A 26,865-nucleotide genomic window follows, 5' to 3' on the forward strand; every position below is an offset into this window, starting at 1 on the left:
TTTTTTTGTTGTTGGGATTTGTTTTGTTTTCCTGTGCAGAGTATTGATTGGCACTGAGCCCTCAGGTTCCTTGTGTTTGTCTCACCTGGTACCCTCATAACCAAAGCAGCAGCATCTGACAGGCAGACAGGTTGTTGTGGTGGTCCTTGTTTGCTAAATGAAGATTTAGACCAGCCCAGATGTGAACTGAACCTTTCCCCTTAGCCTCATTAGTACCAGCTGCTGGAGCCAACTGTGCTAACAATGATTTGGACAGCTGTATTTATGGGTATTATCCTTCACCGTGGTCACCTCAGCAAGCCTCATAATTTCAGCAACTATCCCACTGAATCAAGATGTTAAAATTAACAATAGAAAATAAAAATCCACTCCTAATAAATAGAATATAGAATAGTCTTTACCTTGTCTTGGGAACCTCTAAAGGAAGTGGGGGGGAGGGTGAACAAATGAATGCTTTACAAAATGATTTCAGAAAAATGGGATGTTAAATGAACAACAAATGACTTTCCCTTTTACTCGCTTTTAATGCTAATGGTACTATTTATTCTTGACCTTCAGAAAGAGGAGAGTTTTTAAATGACAACATAAAAAGACTTCTTGTTTGGAAACGCAAGCTACTTTAGCCCGCATATGATTACTTATAAGTATAGCATGTGTGCATATCATTCATTGCAGCTCCCCATTTAAAGCTAATTGGTATATATTTCAGTTGACATATATTGTTCTCTTGCATATGCGTCAAATTCCTTAACAATGTCTCTGACAAAAGCATAGTGTTGGGGATATATAAATTATGTTGGCTACCATATAATCAGTGTTATCTATTAGAATGCTATTTGGGACAAATCATGTTCAAAACATATATTGAAATGATTTTCCTGCTATTTTAATATCAGGCCACTTGTCACAAACCTTTGATTGAATTTTAAACACTTTAATGTTCTATTTCTATGACATGTCTGAAGTGGGGTCTGCACGATTTCAAAAGCTCAGTTTATAAAACAAACTCAAATTTCTCAATGCATCTTATTTCAGATAATAGAAAGTAAATTTTCTAAAGCTCTTCTTACTAAGAGCATAATGCAGTGACAAATGCTCAATGTTCTTGTCTAATTATTATTCACTACCTTTTTGTAGTGAATTAGGTTGATTTTAATGCAAGAAACATTTGTTATTTTTGAGTTATGTCCAATTCTTCATGGCCCCATTTGGGGTTTTCTTGGCAGAAAGACTGGGGTGACTTGCTATGACATTTCTCCAGCTCATTTTATAGGCAAGAAAACTGAGGGAAAAAGTGTTAAGTGATTTAATCAGTTAAGTAAGTGTCTGAGGATAGATTTGAACACAGGAAGATTCTGATTCCAGGCCTGCTAATCTATCCACTGAGCCACCCAGCTGCCCCCCAGGGAACATCATTTGAGGCTTTTGTATCTTCATTCTAGTACTGTTTTAAAAGGGTTTTGTCCCCTTTCTAGTATGAGATAATTAGTTTCCATTCCTTAGCTGTTAAAGACTATTCCTGTTAAAATGGTTTGGAGAACACCAGTGCCATTTTGAACAAATTAACTATGATTCTTGCAAGTTTTTATTATGGTATACATAGTCACGCTTTTCCTGAAAATATAACTTGCTAAATGTATCACTAGGAGAAAATTAAGAAAATTCTTGTAGTATTCATTCTGTGCTTTCTTATCCTTCTGAATCTTTAACTTGGATATCTTTTAAGTGTTACCTAAATTACCCAATCCAATATGTGTAGAATTAGCACTCTTGACTTACCCGGTATAGACACAGATACACAGGACTGAGACGCAGAGTTAGCCATCACAAAGACACAGACATAGCTGGAGTAGCACAACTCCCGCATCTGGAGCCATGAACCATCTGGGAATCTGGGTAATCCAATACAGAGAGACACACACAGAATGGAGACCTTGAATCCAAGATTTCTACCCTGAATTATGCAACACAAAGACACAGAACCAAGAGGCAAATTTAGCTAAATTAGGTTCAGAAATCTGGGACCAGGGTTATGTTGGAATCACCTCATGCTAGTTAATGGGAGTGATGGTTAAATTTCCAGTATGAATATTTATGCCTCAGAAATAGACTCTAAAAATCAAGGCTTGATTTTTTGTTTTAATGATTGTTTAGACTTAAGTGTTGTAAATGTAAATAATACAGATTAAACTTATGTGTATCATTTGTACTTTGGTGGGGCCAAAAGTTGGTTGTTAAAAACTAATGAGCAAAACCTTCACTAGGACTCCGATTTGCCCAAAAGGTAGGTGAATATAATGTTTTATAGTAAAAACAGCACTAGATTTGGATCAGTAGATGTGTTTAAATTCTAATTTTTCTTTGTATAATATGGGAGCTCTAAATAAGTCAATTCATATCTCTGGGTCTCCATTTCTTGTCACTAGCATGAGGATTGTGTTGAACAAAACTGAAGGTTCTTTCTAGCCTAAATTCCATGACATGACATGACATGACATGCTGCATATAAGACTGGTACCCTCTTAAGGATAAGGAAGAAAGAGCTTGGAATCAAAGCCCCTGAGAGAGGAGGGAAGATTCAAGGGTCACACCTGCTTCTTGGTTCTGATGCTCAGATCTGCAGCTACAATTTACTCCATGGGAATAATGAAGTTTCATTATATATTAGACAACAAACTTCCCTTCCATCTTCCTTTATCCCTTACTTTTAAACCAATGGTATCTTAAGAGACAACAAATGTTGGGGAAAATGTCTACTATATTCCTAAAAAGTTCCTTTTTACCATGAGGGAAACTCATATGCTGTCTGGTGTGCTAGCTAGTGGTTAGCTGTTCTGAATAATTCTTTTTCTAACCTTCCTTTGGCTTTTGCAGAGTGGTAATTTCAAATAATTACAAACTCTACTCTAGGAGCTTTTATCTGAATGAGACTCTTAACTTAGATGTCAATAGACTGTAACCAATCATTCTAAGGGAAGTACTTTGAGATAGTGAGGAAAAGGTAATACCTTTGAGACCAGAGGACTTGGGTTCAAATCCTACCTCTTACACATCCTGCTATCAATGAGATGTTGGCAAATAACCTAACCTTTCTAGCCATCAATTTCTTTATTCTAGATCTATGAACTTCCTTCAACTTCCCCCCAAAGGGGCCATGTTGCCATTGTTTCAAGATCTTCCATCAAATGATATCTACTACTTCTTAAGGCAACCTATTCTAATTTAATAGCTCAAATTGCAAAGAAGTTTTTCATTACACCAAAACTATAAATTTATATCTCAAACCCTGAACCATTTCTGATCACTCTCCTCTTTCAATAATTTAACTCTTCTCTTCCTAGAACTTCAAGTAAAAAAGAACAAGATGAGTTGGTCAGTGCTGAAGGCAAATAAATTCATTCATTTAGGAAATACCTTGTGAATTAACTGGAAACACCCAAGGGAGAACTTGAAGGGGTGATAGGGGCAACAAGGAAAACAGGGAGGGGTTCTAAGCATCCTCCAAACTAGGGCATCAACAGAGATTACCAAACCAGAGAAGCCTTCTTACCTTTTACAATGGGACCTACACTGAAATTTTCAAAGAAGATTAGGGAAGTAAGAGAAGAGATACAACCAGGAATGTTCTCAGAGAGCCCCAGATAAGATGGTCTTCAAGTCAAAGCAGGGGGAAGGAAACTAAGAGAGAAGTTACTCCTAAAATTTAGTGCATTGTTTGGCACTATTAAATGACTTGCCCAGTCATAAAGAAAAGATTAGTGGCTGAAGTCTATTGACTTCTAGTCCAATGCCCTTCTCAAAATACCATACTGCCTCCAGAAGAACACTTTAATATCCTTAGAAAACAAACTATTTGAAGATCTTTTCCCAGAGAGACTAAACCCTGAATATCTGCCCCATCCTGTTATCATTAATAAATAAACACTAATGGATACAAAGAAATAAAGTCAAAGACAATAAATGCAAAGATGGTTTCATGAAAAGTTAAAGCTAGATAGGACCTTACACGCTTCTGTTTTACATTTAAAGTCAAGGCAACAAATCAATAATCATTTATTAAATGCCTGCTATGTGCCAGGGACTGTGATAAGCACTGGAATTAAAAAAAAAAAAGATTAAAAAAACCCACCACCATTCCCTGTCCTCAAAGAACTCATAACCTAACAGAATATATAACCTACAAACAATTATGCAGAAGATGATATATAATTATCCCTTCCACATCACAACTCTCCCCATGGCAGTTCCCAAATATTCATAAGAAATTAAATGGGATTTGGGGGGGAGTTTTGTGGAAGCTGCAGATTGCATAGAAAGACCAACAGATGACATAGAACCAAATACTTAGACCAAATTTTAAAATAAGGTACTGTAAACACCCCATTAAAAAAGAAAACATTTCAGACCTTTTCTCTGATATGGAGGGCCAAAGAAGTTTTAAGAGGATTTTTTCAGATGAAGGGAATACCTTACCTCCAACAGAGAGGGGATAACTGTATACACAAGATAAATTGGAGATAATCTTAGAGGGAAAGAACTAATTTTAAGAGTGATCTCTGAAAGGCTTCTTACCGCAGATAGGGACCTGAAGGAAGCAAGGGAAACCAAGAGATAGAGATGAAGAGGAAGATAATTTTAGACACAGGGGAGGTTCTTTATGCTCTATCTCCAGCCTTTCTTTCTTTCCAGTCCTGCTGCTCATCACTCTTCCTTGCATACTGTTACTGCCCAATTGGCCTTTTCCTCACACACAGCAGTCCATCCTCCTTTGCAACAAATCCCCTGCAATAACTGAGGCGCTCTTCTCTTCATCTCTGCCTCTTAGAATTCCCAGCCTCCTTCAGGACTCAGCTCAAGAACTGTCCTATACAAGGTCTTGCCAAACCCCTCTCTACCACTACTGTTGCTGACCTTAGTATCTAGTTACTTTGCATATATTTTCCCTTTTATTTATCTAGGTATATGTGTCTGCTTCCCACTTGTAGAAAGTAAAATCCTTGAGAATAAGGATTTTCATTTTTGCCTTTGCATCTCCTACACCTAGCATAGTACTTGGCAAATAATAAATACTTAATAGAATGAATGAATAAATAAATGAATGAATGTAATCTAATGTGCTTATGACAGATGAGGACATAAAGATATTGAATGAAGAGAAGTATTGCCTAGAAACACATAGCAGGTTAATGGCAAAACTGAGTCTCAAATCCAAGTCTGCAGATTTCAGACCCAGAACTCCTTCAACTATACCATGAAATTCACCAGCAGCTGGCACTGGGAACTCCATAAACAGTCCCTGTCAGTCCCCCCAGCATTATAGATGCACAGGTAATTTTGTCTTATCAGATAATGGAAATGTTTTTAGTGGCAATAATGGGCCCATTACTAATGCAGCTTGTGTTAATAATGATAGTTTGCAATGCAGGAAAATCACCTACTTTGCCTTCCTCCTGACAGCCAACACTCCAGAAATTATAGGCTAGTAAGAAACATAAAAGATGGAGATTAAGAGAAAGAATTGAGATACGTAACTGCTTAAACAAAGAAGTTTCAGATTTGCAGTGAACTAGGAGATCAAAACCATGAATTTTTTGGGGGGGGTGTTAGATGATATTTTAAAAATTGATTAATATACCTGCATTCAGATTTTACTACCTTTGTCATTCTGCCTCTAGAAAAAAAGAGGGACTCGAAACTATATCAGACATCATTAAAGACAGCACTAATGAATATATGGTTTAAATTCTGAAGCACAAAATCTTTCTAATTAAGAAGATGCAAATACTTGTGTTCACCCATTCCCAAGGAAGGACATGTCCCCTTCAGGGGAAGTTCAATTATTATGTGCCTCCTTTAATTAATTTCAAAAGCAAATAGGAAAGCAGTGTTTTCAAGCTCTATGAGGCTGTTCCTTCTTGTTTTCTGTATATGAAGTCTGAAACTATGTCTCATTGAGGTAGTTTTTAGGCAGAACTAGACCATCAAATCCAAATGTTATTTTTTGAGATGTCTGTAAATTAATTCAGCACTTCAAAACAGTCTAATTTAAAACCAACACATCTAATATACCCATTCAATTCCTAACCATCTAGTGTTGGCTGGAAGCCTTTTGAAATAGTTTTTGCACAGCATTTCCTCGGGAGTACTTATAGAACAGGGGCTTTTAACCTTTTTCATGGAGAAAAACTATACTTTTGACTTTCAAGACCTATAGGTCAGGAGAGAGACCTGAGAGGCCAGTGGTTCCAAAGTCCCATTTTAGAGTTGAACAAAACTGAAACCTAAGGAGACTAACTGAATTTCCCAGGGTTAAAAATTTATTGTTTGGGATGGGACCTGCTCTTAAGGCTTGTTTCAGAAATTTCTTGCCATGAATCTATGTATACCATCTGGAGTTCATATCTTATGAGGTCTTCCCATCTAAATGTACGTATATATCATATGTGTCCATCCTGCTATACTGGAGAGTTAAGAAGGATTGAAGGGAAATTTGATGCTTATGCCCTGGAACTGTAAGAAATATTCATCTTTTTGTATGTTAAGATTATAAGTTCCTTGCAGATAGAAACTGTCTTTTTCATTTTTTTAATTTTTATTTTTTTGGTATTGTATCCTTACTATTTATAGGACAGTGTTCTGGCACATAGACACTTAAAGTTTATTACTAAGATTGTTGATTACAAAGAATACTTGACTCCTTGATCTACTTTCCTTTTTGTTTATATTGCCATATGTTTTATTGAAATAATTTTTCTCTTCGATATATGTATTTGCTACATGCAGCAATAGCATGAAACATTGGGATGGGCATAGGTATGGTCTGAAAGTTATTATGTGAAAATAATAAATTTAACATCAGGGTAGCCAAAGATGGAACTCTTCTATGGAAGAACACGATGTACAAAATCAAGCTTCTAGGATAATATTTTATACTTACCTATTGAGTTACAGATCTTAGAACTAGAAGGGATATTAAGAGAGCACCTGTGCTCCAGGTCTCTACCTCCAAACTAGTAATGTTTATTTTCCAAATCTGTTAAATAAGGCCCTGAGAGAAGTAAGGACTCACCCAAAATCATATAGTAAATTAGTAAAGTCAGAGCTGGGATTAGAATGTAGATCTTGCTTTTCTTAGCATAGAGCTTCTTCCACTATACCATATTTCTTACAGGCCTTAAATTGACCATGACAAAGATGAGTCAACTCACAAAGTACAAAGATGAGGAACTCAGTACACAGAGAAATGGTATTTTTATTTCCACCACAATAAAAGATAAAAGTTAATCAATATAATAGTCACTTATCATAGGGTCACCATGGAATGCTTATGCCCAATGACTCATTGTGCAGTCAGTGAATACATAGATTCTGGTGGAATAGTAGATAATTGTGACTATGTCCTGGAGACTGATGAGTGGTGTGAAGTTTAGGATTTCAAAGCAGACAGGACTTTTGAGCACATAAATGTGTTTCAACGGGCTGAAGTTGCTTAAGTCAAGAGCAAGACAAGAGTTCCATGTGCCCTAATCCTCCTGAAGAGTCCTTGTAGGTCAGTGGTTCAAGGTATTTCTTAGGTCTGTAGGGTCCATGAAAGTGTGTTGAATGGTCATGGTTTGGAGAGGTTCTATGATTTTCATTGGGTGTTTTCGCATAATCTTCATCTATAAAATAAATAGCTGTTAGTTTTGTGTTCAATGAATTAAATGATAATATACATAGCACAATGTTTACCTGTGGTATTGGACTAGGAGCAGAGATTCAACTTGATTTGTAAAGCAAAGGAATACACTTACATGGATATTTTGGTTTATTTTCTTGGGAAGACTGAGGAAGTTCACGGGAAGTTTTAAGTGACTCGTCTTTTTCCATCAGTCTGCAGATGAAATAGAAACCACAATATTAGTTTCAAAATATGCTCAGAGTGCTTCCATATCTTATGTACAACTGATGATTTTCCTCCTTGTGAATTGTGGGAAATTTTTTTGGTAGATTTTCTGTAAACTCAACTGGAATCATCCTAGCCCCTCCCCATCTTGCTCTCCAGCTGAGCCAGGGCTAGAGTTCTACCCTAAAACTGCAAATATCACCCTCATCTATTCCTCCCTTTCCCCCTTCAGGGTCAAGGACAATTAATTCTGTGGTCAATCTCTTTTTTCTTCTCAAGGAACAATGAAGTCCCAGTTATACTGTCTGGGGATGAGGAGACATCTGACCATTGTCTGGGCTTATCCTCCAAGACAAGCTATTGACTGCAAAGAGCAAAAACATGTAGACCTCTGTAGTGAATTAATGTATAGTCACATTTGGAATATGAGTAAATTACTTTGGATTTCAAGTGCTTCTTCCTGTTAACTACTGTTAACTTCTTCTTACCTCTGATATCGTTTAAATGGACCTCTCTTACGGGTTTCTCTCATATTTAGGAAATCTTCATAGCACTGTTTTGCCATCACATGATAACGCACAGCACAACCCAGTTCTGTAACCCTGGCTCTTGGCAAATGGCCACACCAGCCAGGAATGGGGGGCTCCTGTAAAGGCTTCCTCTCACGATCGGCTTCTGCAAAGGGATAAAGGTAAAATCACACTTATAAGCAGTACCCTGGTTTTAAGTTGCTACATATCCCAAAGTTCAAGCCAGAAGATTTATGCTGAAAAGGGTTTTTCTTTGCAATGAAAATGCTTCAGAAGTCACGCAGAATTTTTTTTTAACATATATTCATTAAGAGTCCTATTGAGGGGCAAAATTTGTCCAGTGAAAATCAATTAATCAATTAATCACCAATTAACTAGTATCAATGAGCAGGTATTATGTGCCAAGCCGTGTGCTAGAACTTATGGTGAGAAAGAACAGTCCATGGTTTTGAGAACCTTACATTTTTCAGGGAAGTAACATTTACATATATTAGTATAGACAAAATACAAAGATGCCTAAGTTTAAATCCTGCTTTTGTCACTTATTACCTGTGTGACTTTGAACAAATCACTTCATCTCTCTTTAGATTTCACTTTCAGATGAGGTGGGGAGAGAAGAATTACCTAGTCTGGAATTCACCTGTTCTTTTCACCTGTAGATGCACCATCTTAGAATTACCAAGTACAGACAAGCCCTCAGATACAGATAAGTTTCCCAAAGTAGATTAGATATCAGGAGGTTTTTCTTAATCCAGAATGACTAACCCCCTACCAAAAACACAAAAATATTATATGAACCAGACTCCCTTTTCCTTACCTGACATTCCCAAAATTTATTTAACCTATAACATACCTGAAATAGATATTTAAAATATTTCAATTATGCAAAATCAAAATGTATAACATTATTATGATAGGGAAACGTAGCAAGAGTTTCAGGAGGCAGTAGCTCCAATGCAAAAAAATAAAGGGGAGGAAGAGGGTGGGGGGATATTTTCAAGTAGCAATGCATACTTAATTCTGTGCATCTATATAGAGTTAGAATTGTTAGAGTTGCAAATTAAGTTAACTGTCACACTCCACTTTTTTCATCTTCCAAGAACTAATTCAACACATTTCCCAAAAAGCTATTATGTTTACTGGCATTGTTATATAGCATTGATGGCATGATGGCCTGATCTTTAAAGAGGCCCTTTAATAGATCCTGGGGGAGACTGGCAAGATAGAACTCCTGCGGGATGTGGGAAAACTGAAACACTAATGCATTGTTGTTGTTGGAGTTATAAACTGATCCAGCCATTCTGGAGCACAATTTGGAATTATGCCCAAAGGGCTATAAAATTGTGCAAACCCTTTGATCCGGCAGCGTCTCCTCTGTGTCTGTGTTACGAGAGCCACCTGCCAGTGGCTGCCCAGAAATCTAACTCAGACCTGTAGAATGGATCTCTTCATGTGAGAGGAGGATAATGATAAAAGGAGACTGAGAGGCGGTTGCAGTCTCTGACCTCTCCACTCTTCCCTTTTGCCTCCAATTTATTTCATTCCCAATCCATAAGCAACATCTGAGTCAGTACTGGCTGATTTGCGATTTCTTCAGAGGTGTTATGATTCCCAACTGTGTGAACTTTTGGAGAACCCACCTGCCCCTTCACACTTAGGCGTGGTCCTTAACAGGTCTGTATCCCAAAGAGATCACAAAAAAGGGAAAAGGAGCCACAGGTGAAAAAATGTACTAGTTCTTTTTGTGATGGCAAGGAATTGGAAATTGGGTGAAAGCCCATCAATCGAGGAATGGCTGAATAAGTTATGGTACATGAATGTAATGAAATACTATTGTTCTCTAAGAAAAAGCCTGGAAGGACTCACATGAATTTATGCTGAGGGAAGTGAGTAGAACCAAGAGAACACAGAAACAGCAAGATTGTGTCATGATCAGTTATGATAGACTTAGCTCTTTCTCAGCAATGCAGTGATCCAAGATAATTCCGATACGCTTAGAGTGGAAAATGCCATCCTCATGCAGAGAAAGAACTATGGAGACTGAATATGGATGGAACCATATTTTTTCATCTTTTTCTTGTTGTTGAATGCCTTTTCTTTCACAACATGACTAATGTGGGAAAATGCTTAAAATGATTGTATATCTATATTTACACACATAGATATAGATTATAGGTATATAAACTATTTGAGATTGCTTGGAGAAATAAGAAAGGGAGATAAAAATTTGGAATTCAAAATCTTACAAAAGTAAATGTTGAAAACTATATTTACATGTACTTGGAAAAATAAAATATTATTGAATGGGGGAAAAAGAGAGAGTTCTGACCTCAAGCAGTTTACAATCCAGAAAGTAAAAAAAACCATTAACATAAATAACTACAAATATAAATTAAAGCTATAGTCCCCACCTAATGCTACTCATGGCATGGTTTTGCCACGGTCAGGCCCCATCAATATAACAAAAATGATGCTATGTACTTTTTAATTTACATATTTGGTATGCCAATCAAACTATAAAAGAGTTCAGATAAATTACAACACAATTCATTTGAGAGAAAACAAAAGAGTTGCTATGAAAATAAGATGGTAAAAAGATATCAAAATTTAAAAAGCAGCAACCCAACAAATAATTTGGAAAAGGACACGAGCAATTTTTAAAAGGAAGAAATGCAAATTATCAGGGATCACACACATTTAGTGCTCCAAAGAGGATTCTGGGAAGATGGTAGAGTAGGTCAGAAAATTCCAAGCTCTCCAGATTCCTCCCCACCAATAAATTATCAAAAAATAAATAAGACCTGGGACAAAACAGAGTTTCTCTTAGGACAACCTGAGAAGATCAGAAGAAAGATCCCAAGATGGGAATTTAACTAGTGTGAAGTCTAATTACCTCTTCAGGCTAGCGCCAAAGAAGCAGCAAGGAGGGAGCACTGGGGTTAGCTGTGAATGGGAGGGAGCCTCAGTCTGAACCACAGGAACTCTCTCCTCTTGGACTATGTGGGGAATTGGAGGGTTTGAGAGTCTAGGAAGACTGAGGAAAACTCTACTGAATAGGAATGCCAGAAACAGTTGTGTTGTTAAGATGCTGCCCCAAGTGAGAAGGAACTCAGCACGCCCAATGAGTACAAAAATAGTGGGATAGAGATACTGCTGATTTTAGGCTCTTGCAGGATTGGTGAAATTTTTGGTTTGGGTTTAGGGTCAGAAGGAAAAGCTGAAGTAAATCCAAAGGCAATATCCACTCCCCTCCAGTATTGCCAGAATTAGAGGTAGTTACACTTATAAGTTCTCTCTTTTTTTAAGTGAGCAGGTAAAGGAAAAAGAACCCAACTAGAAACTTACTATGGGAATAGGGAAGAGCAGAATTCATCTTCAGAGGATGACACTGGAAAAAAAAAACCCTTCTACTCCAAAGAGTAACCGTAAATGGCTCCCTGCCCAGAAAAAATTTATAGAAAATCTAAAAACAAAGACTTTAGAACTCAAATGAGAGAGAGATTGAGGAAAAACTAAAAATAATAATCATCATCATCCAAGACAAACAAGAAGCCTATGAAAAGAAAGTCAAGTAAGTAGAAAAGGAGATCCAAAGTCTTAAAGAAGAAAAAAATCCTTTGAAAATTAGAATTTGACAAGGGGAAGCCAGTGAAGTTATGAGAGGCCAAGAAATAACCAAAAAAAAATAGAAATAGAAAAATAGAACAAATGTGAAACATCATATAAGAAAAATAAAAAATCTGGAGAACAGATCAAAAAGAAAAAAGAAAAGAATAATTGGACTGCCTGAAAGCTATTAATAAAAGGGACCCATAATAATGCAAGGAATAATCAAAGAATATTTTCCTGAAGTAATAGAACAAAAATGGAAAGTAGAAATAGAAAAATCCACCAATCACCACCTCAAAGAGAGCCTATAAGGAAAACATATAGGAACATTGTTGCTAAATTTTGAGAAAATTTTACAAAAAACAAATCAATTCAAATTTGCTGGAGCTCTAATTTTAATTGTATAATATTTATCAATAGCTACAATACAATACTGCAAATCCTGAAATATTATATATATATATCTCATCAATCAAAAAACTAAGCCAATGGTTAAAGGTATTCAGCAAAACTAATATTTAATGAAAAAATGGACATTTAACAAACTCACAAATTTTTAGAATTTTTTCTCAAAGATAAAGTTAATAGAAAAATTAAAATATAAGAACATCAAAGACTAATTTCAAGGATTTAACAATGACAAACTGTATTTATATGTGGAAATGTAAATGATATATTTAAGACTGACATTAGCAATTGAGTAGTTCAAAATAAAGTTTGGGGCATAGATGAATATGACCTGACTCTAAAAAGCAAAACTGTTCAGAAATAGATAAAAATAGTAATTATGCTATATGAATGAGGTACAGAGGAAGAAATGATACAGAGACATTAAATAGGGGAGAAGGGCTAATAGTTCTGAAAATCTACTCACATTAGAAATAGGTTAAGTAGGAAACAATATATACATCACACACATACACACGTGTGTGTACATCTATTTGTGTGTGTGTGTGTGTGTGTGTGTGTGTGTGTATACACCATGAAGGGTATAGCACTTTCCAAAATCTATAAAGAACAAAAGGGGGAGGGAGGGAATAGGATAAGGTGGGGTACACTTTCTGGGGTAGAGAAGGGTATTTAGATTAATGGGAGTAGGACAAAGTATGTAGATTAATGGGAATGGGATAAATGCAGAGGGAAAGAGTGGGAAGAGAAGATAAGTGAGGGATGCATGGGTGGGGGGAGGTTAAGTAATAGCAAGGCATGTGATATATAGAGCCCCCCCACCAAGAATGGGATAACAAAACTGTTTTTCACAGAGAGCCAGAATTCTGAAAATCATGTTATCATCAACAAAGTTGCTTAACAAGTGGATCCAACCAATCAGAAATGGGTTCCTGTATTCTTTTCAACCAGTTTTACCACAGATACCAATATAGCTAAAACTAGTCACCTTCCTCATGGTCCTGCTGGATACATGACATGTTTTGTTTTGTTTTCCTTTTCTGTCTTTTTCTATTTGGCTTTTCCTTATTTTGTATTTTTTAAAAATTTAAGTAGAAATTTTTTTAAAAAGTGGAAATGGGAAAAAAAAAGTGCTTCAAATAATTGTTACTTGTTCTTCATCTTCAAAAAGGACCATCAGGAAGGTGATGCCATGATTTGCAAGTGAATTGGATTTAAGTGAGGGAGGGCTGTACATGCAAAGTCACCCTTCTTCACTTTCACTTCCAAAGCCATCTGGGTTCAGTGGCAAGATATAGATCAGGATGACTGGACATGGCCTCAGATGTAGTAGGAAACCTTGGCCTTCTTAAGTGGATATGTTTTTCTCAGGTCTTAAGCAATTTACAAATTTTACTAACCAAATTGCCAAAGATGGGAAAAAAACAGAAATAAGCTAATGGTGAAGGGATGTAACATATCCATATAATATTTAATGAAATAGGTGAATAGGTCCAACCATTTTAGAAATCAATTTTGAATTATGAGAAAATTTACTAACTATTCACATATTGTGATCACATTATTAAGCATATAATCCAAAGAAATAAATGACCCCCAAATTCCCATATATGCCAAAGTATTCATAGAGTTCTCCTCATAGAAGCAAAAAATTAAGAGAAAAAATGGGTGCACATCAATGGGAAAGGTTAAATAAATTATGTATTTTTATTCTGCTATAAACATTACTAAAAAGCATAAAAACATAGGAAAATTTGTGCAAACTGATTTGGAGCAAAGACAGAATGAAGATTATACACAAGGGGCTACAATAATGGAGATGAATGCTAAAAAAAAAAGTCAGAATTTTAAATATAAGTTTTCAGCTGAAAGAATAATAGCAGCCTTCATTCATGATATGATAATAGAACTGGGCCTTGAAGAATGGGAATCATGTTAATAAACCAATGGAATCTTCCTCATCAACATTCTGGAATGTCCATTCCACTATTTCTCTCTCCCCACTCTCTCCCTCTCCCTCTCTCTGTCTCTGTCTCTTTCCCTTTATGTTTTACAAAGCACTTTATTTACAGCAGTTCTATAAAGAGACAAGTGGAGGTAATGCTGTCTTCATTTTGCAAATGGAACTTAGAGAAGTGGTTTGTCCAAGAATCACATGGTTAGTAAATGTCTGATTTGGAAACACAAATTTCGTGTTTCTGACCAAATTCTCTTTCTACTAGGCCAGTGGTTCTTAAAGTGTGACCTGAAAATCCCTGTGAGTCCCTGGGACTTTGTCTCAGGGTGTTCCTGAGATCAAAACAACTTTTATGATAATATTAGGACATTTTAATTTCTAATATTAAATTTAGCTAAAAGCCATCTATCTATATATAAATGCTAATATATATTATATAAACTATAAGCTAAAAATACTCTTTCAAGTTCTCAACATTTAAGAATGTAAACAATACTTGTAAATATTTAAGTATTTAAAAATATAAATATGAAATGTAATATTTAATGAATGACAGGGGTTTGTAAACTATAGAACATGACAGTGAAATCTCCCAATGTCTGGCTATATCTCCTATTTTATCTTTTTTACAAATAGCCTACCTACTTTTACTTCATCAAATGAGCTAATAATACATTAAAGCCCTTTGCAAACCTTAAAGTGAAAAATAAATGTGAACTCGTGTTAACATTATTTCTCTGTATTCAAAAGAATCCACTCTCAAATCCCACTATTCTATTTATGACTGAGCCCCTAATTGCTGGAGATTAGGTTGCCATTTTATTTTACAAGTTTCTAATTTTCTAAGTCCTTTAAAAAGTCATAGGTTCGATTCGAGGTAGCACAGTACTTGTTCAGCTACATCTCACTCTATGATACCATTGAGGTATTCTTAGGAAAGATACTGGAATGGTTTGCTTTTTCCTTCTCCAGCTCCTTTAACATTTGAGGAAACTGAGGAGGACAAATAAAATGACTTGCTCAAAAGTCACCCAGCTAGTAAGTATTAGAGGCCGGATTTGAACTCAGAGGAAAGTCATAAAATTCCTTTACAACCTTGAAGGTAGGTTTTGTGTTATATTTATGTGGTATGACCTACAGAACTACAAACTTAAATAGATGTTGAATAACCATTGACTCATTTGAATCATTATCAGAGATTAGAATTTAGTAGAAGCTACAGGGACCTTCTAATCAAACCCCTTAATTTTACAGATGTGCTCTTGGCTTTTATATCTTAGACCCAGAGAAATACGGTAAAATAACTAGTCCAAGATCAAATTAGTGATAAAAACTGAATCCAACTCTCTTCTAACTCCTGATCTGATGTCTTCTTGTTCCCATTAGAATCCCACTGACAGCTACCTCTCTCACTTGAAGTATTTTGTTTGCCTTTCAAAAACCTAACTTTTCACATGTTATACTTACAAGTAAAGATTCTGAAAATTTCCTTGCTCTTATTCATCAAGGCTTTCCCATTTAGAGAAAAGAAGGGAATGAACATTTTTATAGCATCTACTTTGTAATAGGCATTGTGCAGAGCACTTTTATAACTATAATCTCATTTGATCTTCAAAACAATCTTGCAAAGATAGGTGCTATTATTATCCTTATTTTCCAGTTAAGGAAACTAAGGCAGATAAGTTTAAAGATCTGCCCAAAGATCACATGGTAAGTGCTATAAATAAGCTATAAATAAACTTAGGTTTTTCTGACTCCAGAACCAGCTGCTTTATCCAATTGACCACCTGGTGTCCGTTTACTTAAGTGTCCTTCATTTACCCATGACTCTCCAATTACTCAGTGGTCAGGCAATTTCTTTGATGCTAGTTCTGTTTCTGGGATTAAATGATAGCAAAGTATTGAAAGCTGAATACCTATGCAAGTTGGGTGATGGCGGACATAGTAATCATGTATCATCCTTAAAAGTGGTTCCTTGGGACAGATTTCTTTTAGTTGGTCAGCAGTGGCTGCGTGGTATCTCAATGCATTCAGCTGATCTTTATATCTCTGAGTTGTGTTCCTGAATATTTTGACACAGTAGCTGGTGTCCCTGTTGAAAGACACACCCATTCTGGTAAGCCGGACAGGGACGTATCCTGCAGAAGCCAAATAAATGTAATGCAGTATTTAAGAAAAAAAGAGATGGACAGAAGATCACCAAAACTCTACTTCATTCTCAGGTAATGGCAACAACATCTGGAATTTCTCACATGACTAAAAGAATTGTTTGATTTTTGCTGTATAAATGTTAATACCAGCAATGTGTTTTCACCAGCTATGTAGCCCTCCAGAGGACTGAGGAATAAAAATGACCTTGGAGGAGGGGTGGGAAGGAAAGTCCCCTTCTGACAAAAATGATGACAGTGATAGTCTTTTAGCGTCCATCTCTTGATGTCAGCCTTAACAGCAAATGGGAGAACATTTAATGTGACAAAATGATCATTCTGAGAAGTCATTGAAATTATTCATGTTTTTAGAGAGAATGGTTATTTTCTTTGACACTTCCAAAATGCAATTTTGGATCGTTTTTTTTGGCCTGTTTGGAAATTGCAGTCTTATTAAAGCCAAGACCAAATACATTAAAAAAGGTAAATGGGTTACATGAGAGACCCACCCCCCCTGACCAATTTTTCACCATTTCCCTCAAAATAACATATAATCATTAAAATTAGTGTGGGTAAAACAGAATTATTTATTGAGGCTTAATGCTGAATTCTAAACACTATAATATTGTCACAGTAAAACAATATTTTTATAAAAGGGTAGATATATGTGAAAAGACCTGTTAAGAATGTAATTTAAAGCTAAAGAAAAATATGCCTTAGTTGAAGATACTATTTTGCCCTTTTTACCTAAATAGAACTAGACTTCAAATGACCTCCCACATGCCCCAATTCCAAAAGAGACATACATGCACTCACACACACATAGACACACACACAATATCTTTGAAATAATGGTGACTTTTGAGTTATTTTATCAATGTGTATATTTACCTTCCCCCCTTTCTCCCTCCCTCCCCCCCGCCCCCAGTAAGAATTTCCTCTAATGACAGAGGCAGACTAATGTATAAAGAAAAGAATACTGGCTTTAGAAAAGAGAAGTCTTAGCTTTTAAAATCTTGGCTCTTGCCACTCCATAAACTAGATGGCTGTAGGTAAATCTCATCACTTCTCTCATGCTCAATTTTCTCAAATTCTCAAATTCTTCAGATTTCTCAAATGGAAATTTGCTCAATCTACTTCTCCAGACAGTTGTGAGAAAGGAATTTAGGACACTGTTAATAAATGGAAGCTATTATCATGTGGGGCAATTGGATGACTCAATGGATAGAATACCAGATCTGGCATCAAGAAATTCATCTACCTGATTTCAAATCTGGCCTCAGACACTTAAAATGGTCAGATGACCATGGAGAAGGTACTTATTAACCCTGTTTGCCTTAGCTTTCTCATCTGTAAAATGAGCTGGAGAAGGAATTGGCAAACCACTCCACTCTCTTTGCCAAGAAAATCTGAAATGGAGTCACAGAGAGGAAGAGTTAGATAAGACTGAAATGACTAAATATCACAAAATTGTTATGTGAGATATACTGGAGAAGTAACATTTATTAAGTATTTCCTATGTAAATACAAAACCCTGTGCTAGACCTTAAATACAAAGACAAATAAAATATGCTTCCCTTCTAACACTTGAAGTTTTCAGTTGATCTACCTTAAATAACATTTTTCATGCTATACAAATGAGATAATAAGTGTAAAGCAATTAGCACATGGTCCCTGGGCACATATTAAACACTATATAAATCTGAGTTATTAGCTATTATTTTTAATCACTATCAAAGCCTATCTTGATGGGTATGTATGTGTGCACAAAGCTAAAATTCTGCCAGCAGAAAAGGCATGAAATTAGGTAACTACAATCTACCCCTAATTATGGATGATATTTCTATCTGCTTGTTCTCCCAGAAAGCCTTTTTATGAACGTTGGAGCAAGTTATGAACTAATCTAGATAATTTAATTAAGGCTAACTTTTTATGATGCAGAAAGATTTTGCCAAAGTCACTCATTATCAAGAAAGTTATTAGCCACTTGTAAATTCAGGCAGTACCAGTGATTCCAGAGTAGGGGTATTCCTCCCACCTCCATCAAGGAAGATGCCTCTCACCTATGCTGTGATAAGACCTGGGGGGAGGAGGGGTGGATTTCCTAGGTACCCTAAGGAGCTAAGTCATCCAACAATAACACGCACCCAAATCTTTCCCAGCCCAAAGCTCAGCACTGTACACTGCCATGCTGACTCTATAACTAGCAACTACTTAAAAAAAGCAGAATATAATCTTGGTCTAGAATGGGAAGGGATCTTGGAGGTCACCCACTCAAAATCCTGCCCAGAGATGATATGCTCAAAAATCCTCCTAATTGCACATTTTAAAGTCCTCTCTTTATAACAAAATCACAATTATCAAAAGAATTCATCATTTACCTCCATATCCTGGTGTAATTGGAAGGTTTCTCATAAAAACTGGTGATGGTTCCAAGTTTTCTATGTTTTCTGTTGATTCCATGTTTTCTTTGTTAACAAAGGAAAAAGAAAATGAACATATTTTAAATTAATTCACTGAACATGATCACCTACTGTCTAATATGATCACCTACTCTCTACAAGGCCCTATGCTCCATGATGGGGTCCACAAAGATTCATCAGGCATGATTTGTAAGTTACAAATCTGTTCTCTTAAGATCATTTATGCCTTAAGATCATTAAGAGATAAGAGTCTTTACATAAAGATTTAATTGGTTGTTGGCTTCTCTTAGCAAATTTAATAAAAACTTCATTTTAAAGCAGCAACTTAATAAATTCATTTCCTTGGCATAATTCAAAACGTAAATAAGAGCCACAACATATTCAAACAGACAAGTTCTACAAGGCTACAGGAAACAAAGGATTATCATTGTATCCTACTGGCTCACAGTACATCACCTCTAGGCACTTTACTTACCTTTCTGTCTTCAAGAGCCTGGGAGAACTGGGCTTTTAATAATTTCAATGCATATCACATCCGTTTCTTTTAAAGTTAGCAGCCCTAGAATAACAATAACAATAATAACTTGCGCTTTTGCAGTATCTTCCTCTCCTCCAGAAATTTTATGTTATCTTATTTGAACCTCACACAGCTCTGAGAGATAGGTAGTATACACTTTATTATCTCTATTTTATAAATGAGAAATCTAAACAAGAAACTATAGAGTAAATACTGAAAGACTCATGAATGAAAACCTTAATAAAGAGCATCTGAATAGGAGTCAGGAGATTTGGATTCTAGTCCCAGCTCTGCTACTGAGTTAATGTGACTTTAGGTAAACATCCTTCTCACTATTTTCTGCTGGCAAACTGAACAAGACAGGAGCTAAGGACTCTGCTAACTCTAATATTTTATGATTTTATAGGGACTTATTCTTTCATGCCAGTGGGGTTTTAGAAATAATTGTGAGGGGCATAAAATTGAGATGGAGGGAATCCTAGCTGGCTGTCAGGCATCCTCCCAAATGGGGCAAAGCTCCCAAATACCCAAGTGGTTTGCTGCCTTAATAAGAATATATGTTAGTGGAATAAATCAAGATGAGTGGGGCTACATATAATTATGTCTTTATAATTGTTTCTAGGTGACATCTGGTTAAAATGAACATCTATAGCAATTGAAGTGGGGGAGGAGGTTGGAAAAAACATGGTCAAGGGATAATAAATCATTCCAAACACACACAAAAAAATTGCCAAAAAATAAGGCCCTGCTTATCCTTTCTTTTTCTGGTGATACCATGAGTGAGAGCAACTGTCAGTGTAATAACTCTTCAATACCATAAATGAGAGTAACTGTCAATGTAGTAACTTTTCTGTAATGCAGATGAACAATTTGAATTTATTATTTTTTTAGGAATGGGGGGAGGGAGGAGATTAGATGATTAAGTGATTCTCCTATAGTCATAGAACCAGTAAAACCTAAAGCCAGATTTTCTTGATTTCCAAGGTTGACCATTATACTAGGCTGTCGAGAAGCTTCTCTGGGGAGGTGAAGTGGAGGGGATCATCTATTTATTGCCAATGAATAAAAATGTGCTTGAGATAAAATTATTCAGTTATGCTGATTGTTATTTGAATTTTCTGACTGTAAGTCTGTTTAGAGCACCATCTGATTTCACAACACAAGTTTACCACAGTAAATCAGCATGGCTGTAGCTCCCCAAAGCTAAGCCCAATTAGCTTCAGAGATCTTTCTCTCAGCATATTTATTATAGAAAAATTAAATGAGATCATGAATTGTAAAAGTGCTTGCTCTGCAAAGAGCGAAAGGCTAACTCATCATAGGAAAACACTTGGATTCATTAGAATGACACACTCTCTTAAGTGAAGTTATCTGGTCGAAATTCCTAACTGAAGCATGAATTCTTAAGTAAGTAGTAGTCAATCATTCAGCCTCTTCTTTAAAAACACATCTCTGAGCCTCTGCTTCCATCTCCATGGTTATCCCTGTCCCCTCCCCAAACCTTGCAAAGAAGCATCTATCAGAGCTTGAAAGGATCTTAGAGACCAATATTTTCATTTTACAGAGGGGCGCAATGTTGTACAATTGCCTAGAGCCTGATAATTTGATCCCGATTCTGATACTTTTTTGTTTTATCAATTGGGCAAATCACTTAATCTCTGTGCATCTGTAAAAATGATGGCGTCATACCAGATGGCCTCTGGGATCTGGGGCTCTAAATCTAAGATCCTATAATGAAGCGCAAAAAGAGGAATTAACTTGGCCAGTGTCCAAGACTATGCAGCTCTCGTCCAAACAGTCCCTCGCTTATAAAAGTCTTCTCCCAAAAAATCACAGCACCTGGCTTCAAGGCTGGGCTCCTATTCTTACTTGCGGTGTGACCTTGCGCCAAATACCTCACCTCTCCTAAAGCTTTTTTCCCTCACCAGTAAAATGAGGATGTATATCATCTTTCCTGTCTAACTCACCAAGCTGTTTTGAGGATCCAATGAATTAAGGGCTGTGAGAGCACAAAACCTCTATTGTTCTACATCCTTTCAAGCAAGGTCAGGTATTCATGGACACCTTCCCCCACGTGCGTGGGGCGGGAGCTGAAATGGAGAAAGCTTTCTCTAAAAGGGAAAGATTCTCGCAAAGCTCTACTAGAGGGAGTGAGAATGAGGAGGACTGAGGGGGAGGAGCGAAAATAGGGTGGGGTAGGGATGGAGATGGGGAAGCGAGGAGGCGGGGGGTCCTAAGGCAGCGGACAGGGAAGGTAAAGGTTCAGACGTCCCAGGACTGGGCGAGGAAAGGGTGCAAAATAAGGACAGGGGTGATGGGGGAGGCTCACCCACCAGGTTCCCCGAGTAGCAGTAAATAGCTACCACGCTGGAGTAGAGATGGCGCTGCTCTCCGGGATCCCGACCAGGGTCTGCAGAGTAAGCCCACAGACACACCCCGCCCCTCACCCACGACCCCTCCCCAACATTGTGTGCTCAGTGCATCCTTAGCCCCATCACTCCCTGATACTTTGAGATAAAAGTTCTGGGGCACTTCTGCTCTGGTTGGGGATCACCAAGTCTTGAATACTCCCCTAAGGTTGGAAATTCCATTCTAGGTTTCTGGGTGGGATTCGAAAAAGAATATCCTTCCACCTTAACAGCCACCTGGACAGATGGAGCGAGCAGCCCCGGGAGGGCCTGAATACTTTAGGACTAGATTGGATGTTACTTTTCCTTGGTTTGCTAGGACCAGCTCTAAAAGTCCGGAATGCTTCGAGGGAAATCCAGATCTATTGGATGTACGATTTGGAGGACTATTTAACACACAGGCTCCTCCTTGCTCAGCTCTTGAGCAAAGGGTTGCAATCTTTGGATTGAGAAGGGATGCAAAGTATGCACTGAACAGAGTCCTGATCCTGGAATCATGGGTTTCGAGTCCGAAAGCTGCCTGTCGCTGCCGTTAATAATAGCTGGCTACCATTTATCACAGGCTTTAAGGTTTGCAAAGCATTAAACATATATTATCTCATTACAACCCTTTGAAGTATATGATATTGTTATGATTTTATAGAGGAAGAAATTTGAGAGAGGTTGTTGACTTATCCGATAGCTAAGGAAATATCGGAAGAAGGATTTGAACTCGGGTCTTATTTGGACCAATCATCTAACCTTTATTGTGTTTTAGTTTCCAAATTTGAAAAGAAAAAAAACGAGTGCATTGTAGCTGATAACCTCTAGCTTCCCTTTTCAACTCTAAATTCATGAACTTTAAGACTGAGGAAATGGCATGAAGTAGGATGGACATAAAGGTTGGTGGAATAATCAATCGGCATTTATTAATCACTGAGCAAGACGCTGGAGATATAATCAAAGAAACAATCCAATAAAAGCAACTCATTTATATGTTGTTCTAAGTTTGTATCTCACACATCTTCTGATTCACACATAAGATACTTGGGGGAAAAGCCGCTTACTTCTTGGACTACATTTCTCAGAAGGCAAGGATCATCTTAAAGACCGATTGGTGGAGAATCTTTGGCGGGAGGCTTAAAAAGCAATAGAGGCATCAAAAGAAACATATAGCTAGGTATTGATATCCAAAATTTGGATCTAGAGAGTCTTTAGCCTTACTTTTGTATCATTGACCCTTTTGATAATCTGGCAAGGCTTATGAACTCAGAATAATATTTTAAAATATAACACATAAATACACAGAATTACAAGAAAAAATGAAAGATCAATGAAAGTAAAAGTGCATACCCCATCCAAGTTCATAGTCCATTGAAACCCTTGTCCTGGGATATTTTACCATTGGATTGTATGAGTTTCTATTTGATACCAAGTTCCTATCCCAATGTGTTTTGGCTGGAGTATAATGAGAATATGAAGTAGGGGAAAAATAGGTGACAGTTTCCTACAATCTATAGTTTACCTAATTATGTCTTTTTATTATTTATATTCATTTTATATGTGCAATAAATGCTTTTGCTACTAGAGTTATGCAGCCTGCAATCTTTAAATAGAGTGGTACATTGATATTGGCTTAATCTATGATCTGCAAAACTTATTACTTTCTTTCCCATAGTTGAGATGAGAAAAGTAGCAAGGGACTCCAGAGCTAGAGCTTTGATTGGTCCAGTATTATATCTTGGTGGAAACTGGTCAGTCAGCCTTGATTTATTAAGCACTTACTTTATGCCAAGGACTGTGCTAAGGTCTGGGAATATAAATACAAGCAAAAATGTGCCCTCAAAGAGCTTACATTATAGTGGGAAACACAGTATTTGAAAGGAAGCTAAAAAGAGGGGAGGAAGAGACAAAGTACCTTCCACAGGAATATTACAAAGATGTGAAATTTTGGTGGGAAATGAAGAGATATTTGGCCTGGATGCCCTCCTGAAATGAGGATTCTGGAAAAAGGACTCCAGGCTCCAATCAGAGGGAGGATTCTTAGGTATATGTATTCTCAAATTAAAAGCTCACCCCCAACAGAGATCTAGATCAAGAATAATTATCAATTGATAAGACTATATGCTCCAGCAAAGCAAAGGTTCATTAAAGTTGGGTTTTTTTGAAGGAGAACATTTCGTATAGTTTTATGCCATGCATGTTGATATTTCAGTCATATGTGCATTAATTCTATGTAATTAATCTATGTAAAAAAAATCTATGCAATACAGACTACCCTAGCTTCCTACTGCCAAAAGACCAATTGTTACATTTCATCCCTTCCCCTCAGGTTCTCTGATTCCCTTACAAGGACTATGGACATCTTGTCAGACTCCAGTTCCCGTATTTAGTGTTCCTTCAAGTGTAAGGAATGGTCCCTTGTATCCTACTTCCATTGAACCACTAAGATTTGGATTAACTTTTACAAAGAAATATTTACTTCAAAGATATAATCAAAAGATATAAACTTATTCCAACAAGTATGACTTAGGATCATCACTTAGTTCAATTCCCATAGTGCTCTATGGGAGCCCTTATTTTATTTCAAGTCAAAAATCTTATCTCGTAATAAAAAAGAGCAAAGGACCCAAATGTGCAAAAATATTTGTAGTACCTCTTTTTGTTGTGTCAAGGAACTGGAAATTGAATGGATGCCCATTGATTGGGGAATGGATGAATGAATAAATTATGTATATGAATGTAATGGAATATTATTATTCCATAAGAAATGATGAGCTGGCTGATTTCAGAAAAACCTGGAAAGACTTACATGAACTGATGGTGAGTGAAGTGAGCAGAACCAGTGGAATGTGGAAGACAGTAACAAGAAGATTTTGTGATGATCAACTGTGATGGACTTGGCTCTTCTCAACAATTTGGTGATTCAAGGCAATTTCAATAAACTTGGGGTGGAAAATGCCATCTGCATCCAGAGAAAAGAACTATGGAGACTAAATATGGATGAAAGCATAGTATTTTCAACTTTTTGTTTGTTTTTTCTTTCTCATGGATGTTTCCTCTTTTTGTTTATTTTTTCTTGTCATGTCCCAACATGACAAATATATAAAATATGTTTATGTTTAATATGTTTATATGTTTAAAAGGATTGCACATATTTAACATATATCAGATTGCTTGCTTGGGGAAGAAGAAAGTAAGGGAAGGAGGGAAAATATTTAGAATACAAAGTCATGAAAAAGTGAGAAAAGTGAATATTTGGAAAATATTTGTATTTGGAAAAATAAAATACTATTACAAGGATTTTAAAAAAAAAAAAAAAAACCTCTCTCAGGTACCCTGGCTTCTCTGAGTTTCTCTGACAGGTTGACTGGCTGCAGCATCTCACCTGGAATCCTAGTTCTGAGGTTTCATTTAAAAGTTAAAAGAATATATGACACAGAAGAGAAACACTTCCCCCTCTCCCAAATCAGAGCACTTAAAAGGAGAGAGCACCTAAAAGTATCTTCCTCTTCCCCACATTTTCCTAGTTTAGTTCATGGCACCTTTGTAGTAGATGAAAACTTCAGCTTCTGAACAAAGCAGACGACAGTCTGTCCCCATCTGACACCACCTACTCTGGTAATGTAGGTGATCAAAAGGAGGATGCATAGAAGCAGGGTGGCTCTCTGTTAGCCAGTTTGAACATGCTCCAAGGTTTCATGGTCCCATTACATTTTGATGATCAGACTTGCAGAGATAGTTAAAGAAAAATTATTTTCTATGTATAGAAGACTTGCACATGTTTTGCATATATTGGCTAACTTGCCATCTAAGGGAAGGGGTGGGAGAAGGGAGTGAGAAAACAATTTGGAATACAAGTTTTTGCAAGGGTGAATGTTGAAAACTAGGCTATTTTTTGAAAATAAAAAAGCTTAAAAACAAATCAAGAAGACCAGTAAACTTAAAAAAAAAAAAGAAAAAGAAAAATCATTTCCCCATCTGACAGCTTTCCTTCTTCACTGATTTTGTTCTTGCAAAAGCTTTTCAATTTACATGCTCAGAATTATCAATTGCATTTTTTGGTGATCATTTTTATATCTCATTTGATTAAAAATTCTCCTCTTAGCCATAATTGAAAAAGTTGTATAATCTTATTCTTCAATTTTTTTGATGTTGTAATCTTTAATATTCTGATCATGTACATATTTGGTTTAATTTATTTTCTAAGTAAGCCAACCTGTAATCAGTAAATAAGAATTGTGTCTCTTTGATGATTTTTTATGCTTTTATTTTCTTTCTCTTGACTTACTGTTTCTAGTATTCCTAGCACTACATCAAATAATAGTGAGAAAAGGGACATCCTTGATTTATTCCTATATTACTAGCATTGTGTATTGCCATATTGATTGTAAGATGCTGGTCTAAATCAAATTTCTTTTCTATTTTCATAGTAGTTTTAGTAAAACTGAGAATTCTTTCCCAAACATTTTATGTTCTTAGGTTTATTGGACTCTTTTTGAATTCAATTATATTTGATTCTTAGTTGACCTACTAGTCTGCTTTTGTATTTTAATGGTAATAAATAATTTTATTTATTACTGCTTCATAGTATAATTTGATGTTTTAAATTATTATTCAGCTTTCATCTCTATTTAAACATTTTTATTCCCTTCAAATTCTAAGTGTGTCATGGATCCTTTTGGAAATCTTTATAGACTCGCTCATAAAAAAAGTTTTTAAATACATAATTTTGTTCCATTATTTTTTAACTTGTTGTTTTCTTTACCTGATAAAATAATTTGGCAAAAGCCCTCAATATGTAAGTTAACTTTGGGAGTATCACAATTGCCACAATCCAAATGTGAAAAATAAAAGTCTCTCCAATTTGCCATTCCTTATTTCTTTAAAATGTGTTATATGACTGTATTTTATAACTTCTGAATGTGTGTTGATAATTTGCCTCCAAAATACCTTATGCATCTTGTAGTTACTTCGAGTGGAATATTTTTCTTATTTCCTT

General features: G+C 36.2%; 1 protein-coding gene across 2 annotated transcripts; it reads right to left on the reverse strand.

The window, feature by feature from the left end:
* Positions 1 to 7,232: 7,232 nt before the first annotated feature.
* Positions 7,233 to 21,889, reverse strand: C2H10orf82 (chromosome 2 C10orf82 homolog). Of its 2 annotated transcripts, XM_051973968.1 has the most exons (8): positions 21,810 to 21,858; positions 21,444 to 21,566; positions 19,435 to 19,518; positions 18,918 to 19,004; positions 16,306 to 16,527; positions 8,374 to 8,560; positions 7,794 to 7,873; positions 7,233 to 7,661 (listed from the first exon to the last, which is right to left on the reverse strand). In XM_051973968.1, exons 4-8 carry the CDS (start codon positions 18,997 to 18,999, stop codon positions 7,495 to 7,497), a joined length of 738 nt encoding a protein of 245 aa, XP_051829928.1. In that variant the 5' UTR covers positions 19,000 to 19,004; positions 19,435 to 19,518; positions 21,444 to 21,566; positions 21,810 to 21,858; the 3' UTR covers positions 7,233 to 7,494. The 2 variants fall into 2 exon arrangements, with proteins under 2 accessions (XP_051829928.1, XP_051829929.1); XM_051973969.1 differs by lacking the exon at positions 21,444 to 21,566 and having other exon boundaries at positions 21,810 to 21,889.
* Positions 21,890 to 26,865: the final 4,976 nt, after the last annotated feature.

This window comes from Antechinus flavipes, chromosome 2 (genome assembly GCF_016432865.1).
Source record: "Antechinus flavipes isolate AdamAnt ecotype Samford, QLD, Australia chromosome 2, AdamAnt_v2, whole genome shotgun sequence".
In the NCBI taxonomy this organism is placed as follows: domain Eukaryota; kingdom Metazoa; phylum Chordata; class Mammalia; order Dasyuromorphia; family Dasyuridae; genus Antechinus; species Antechinus flavipes.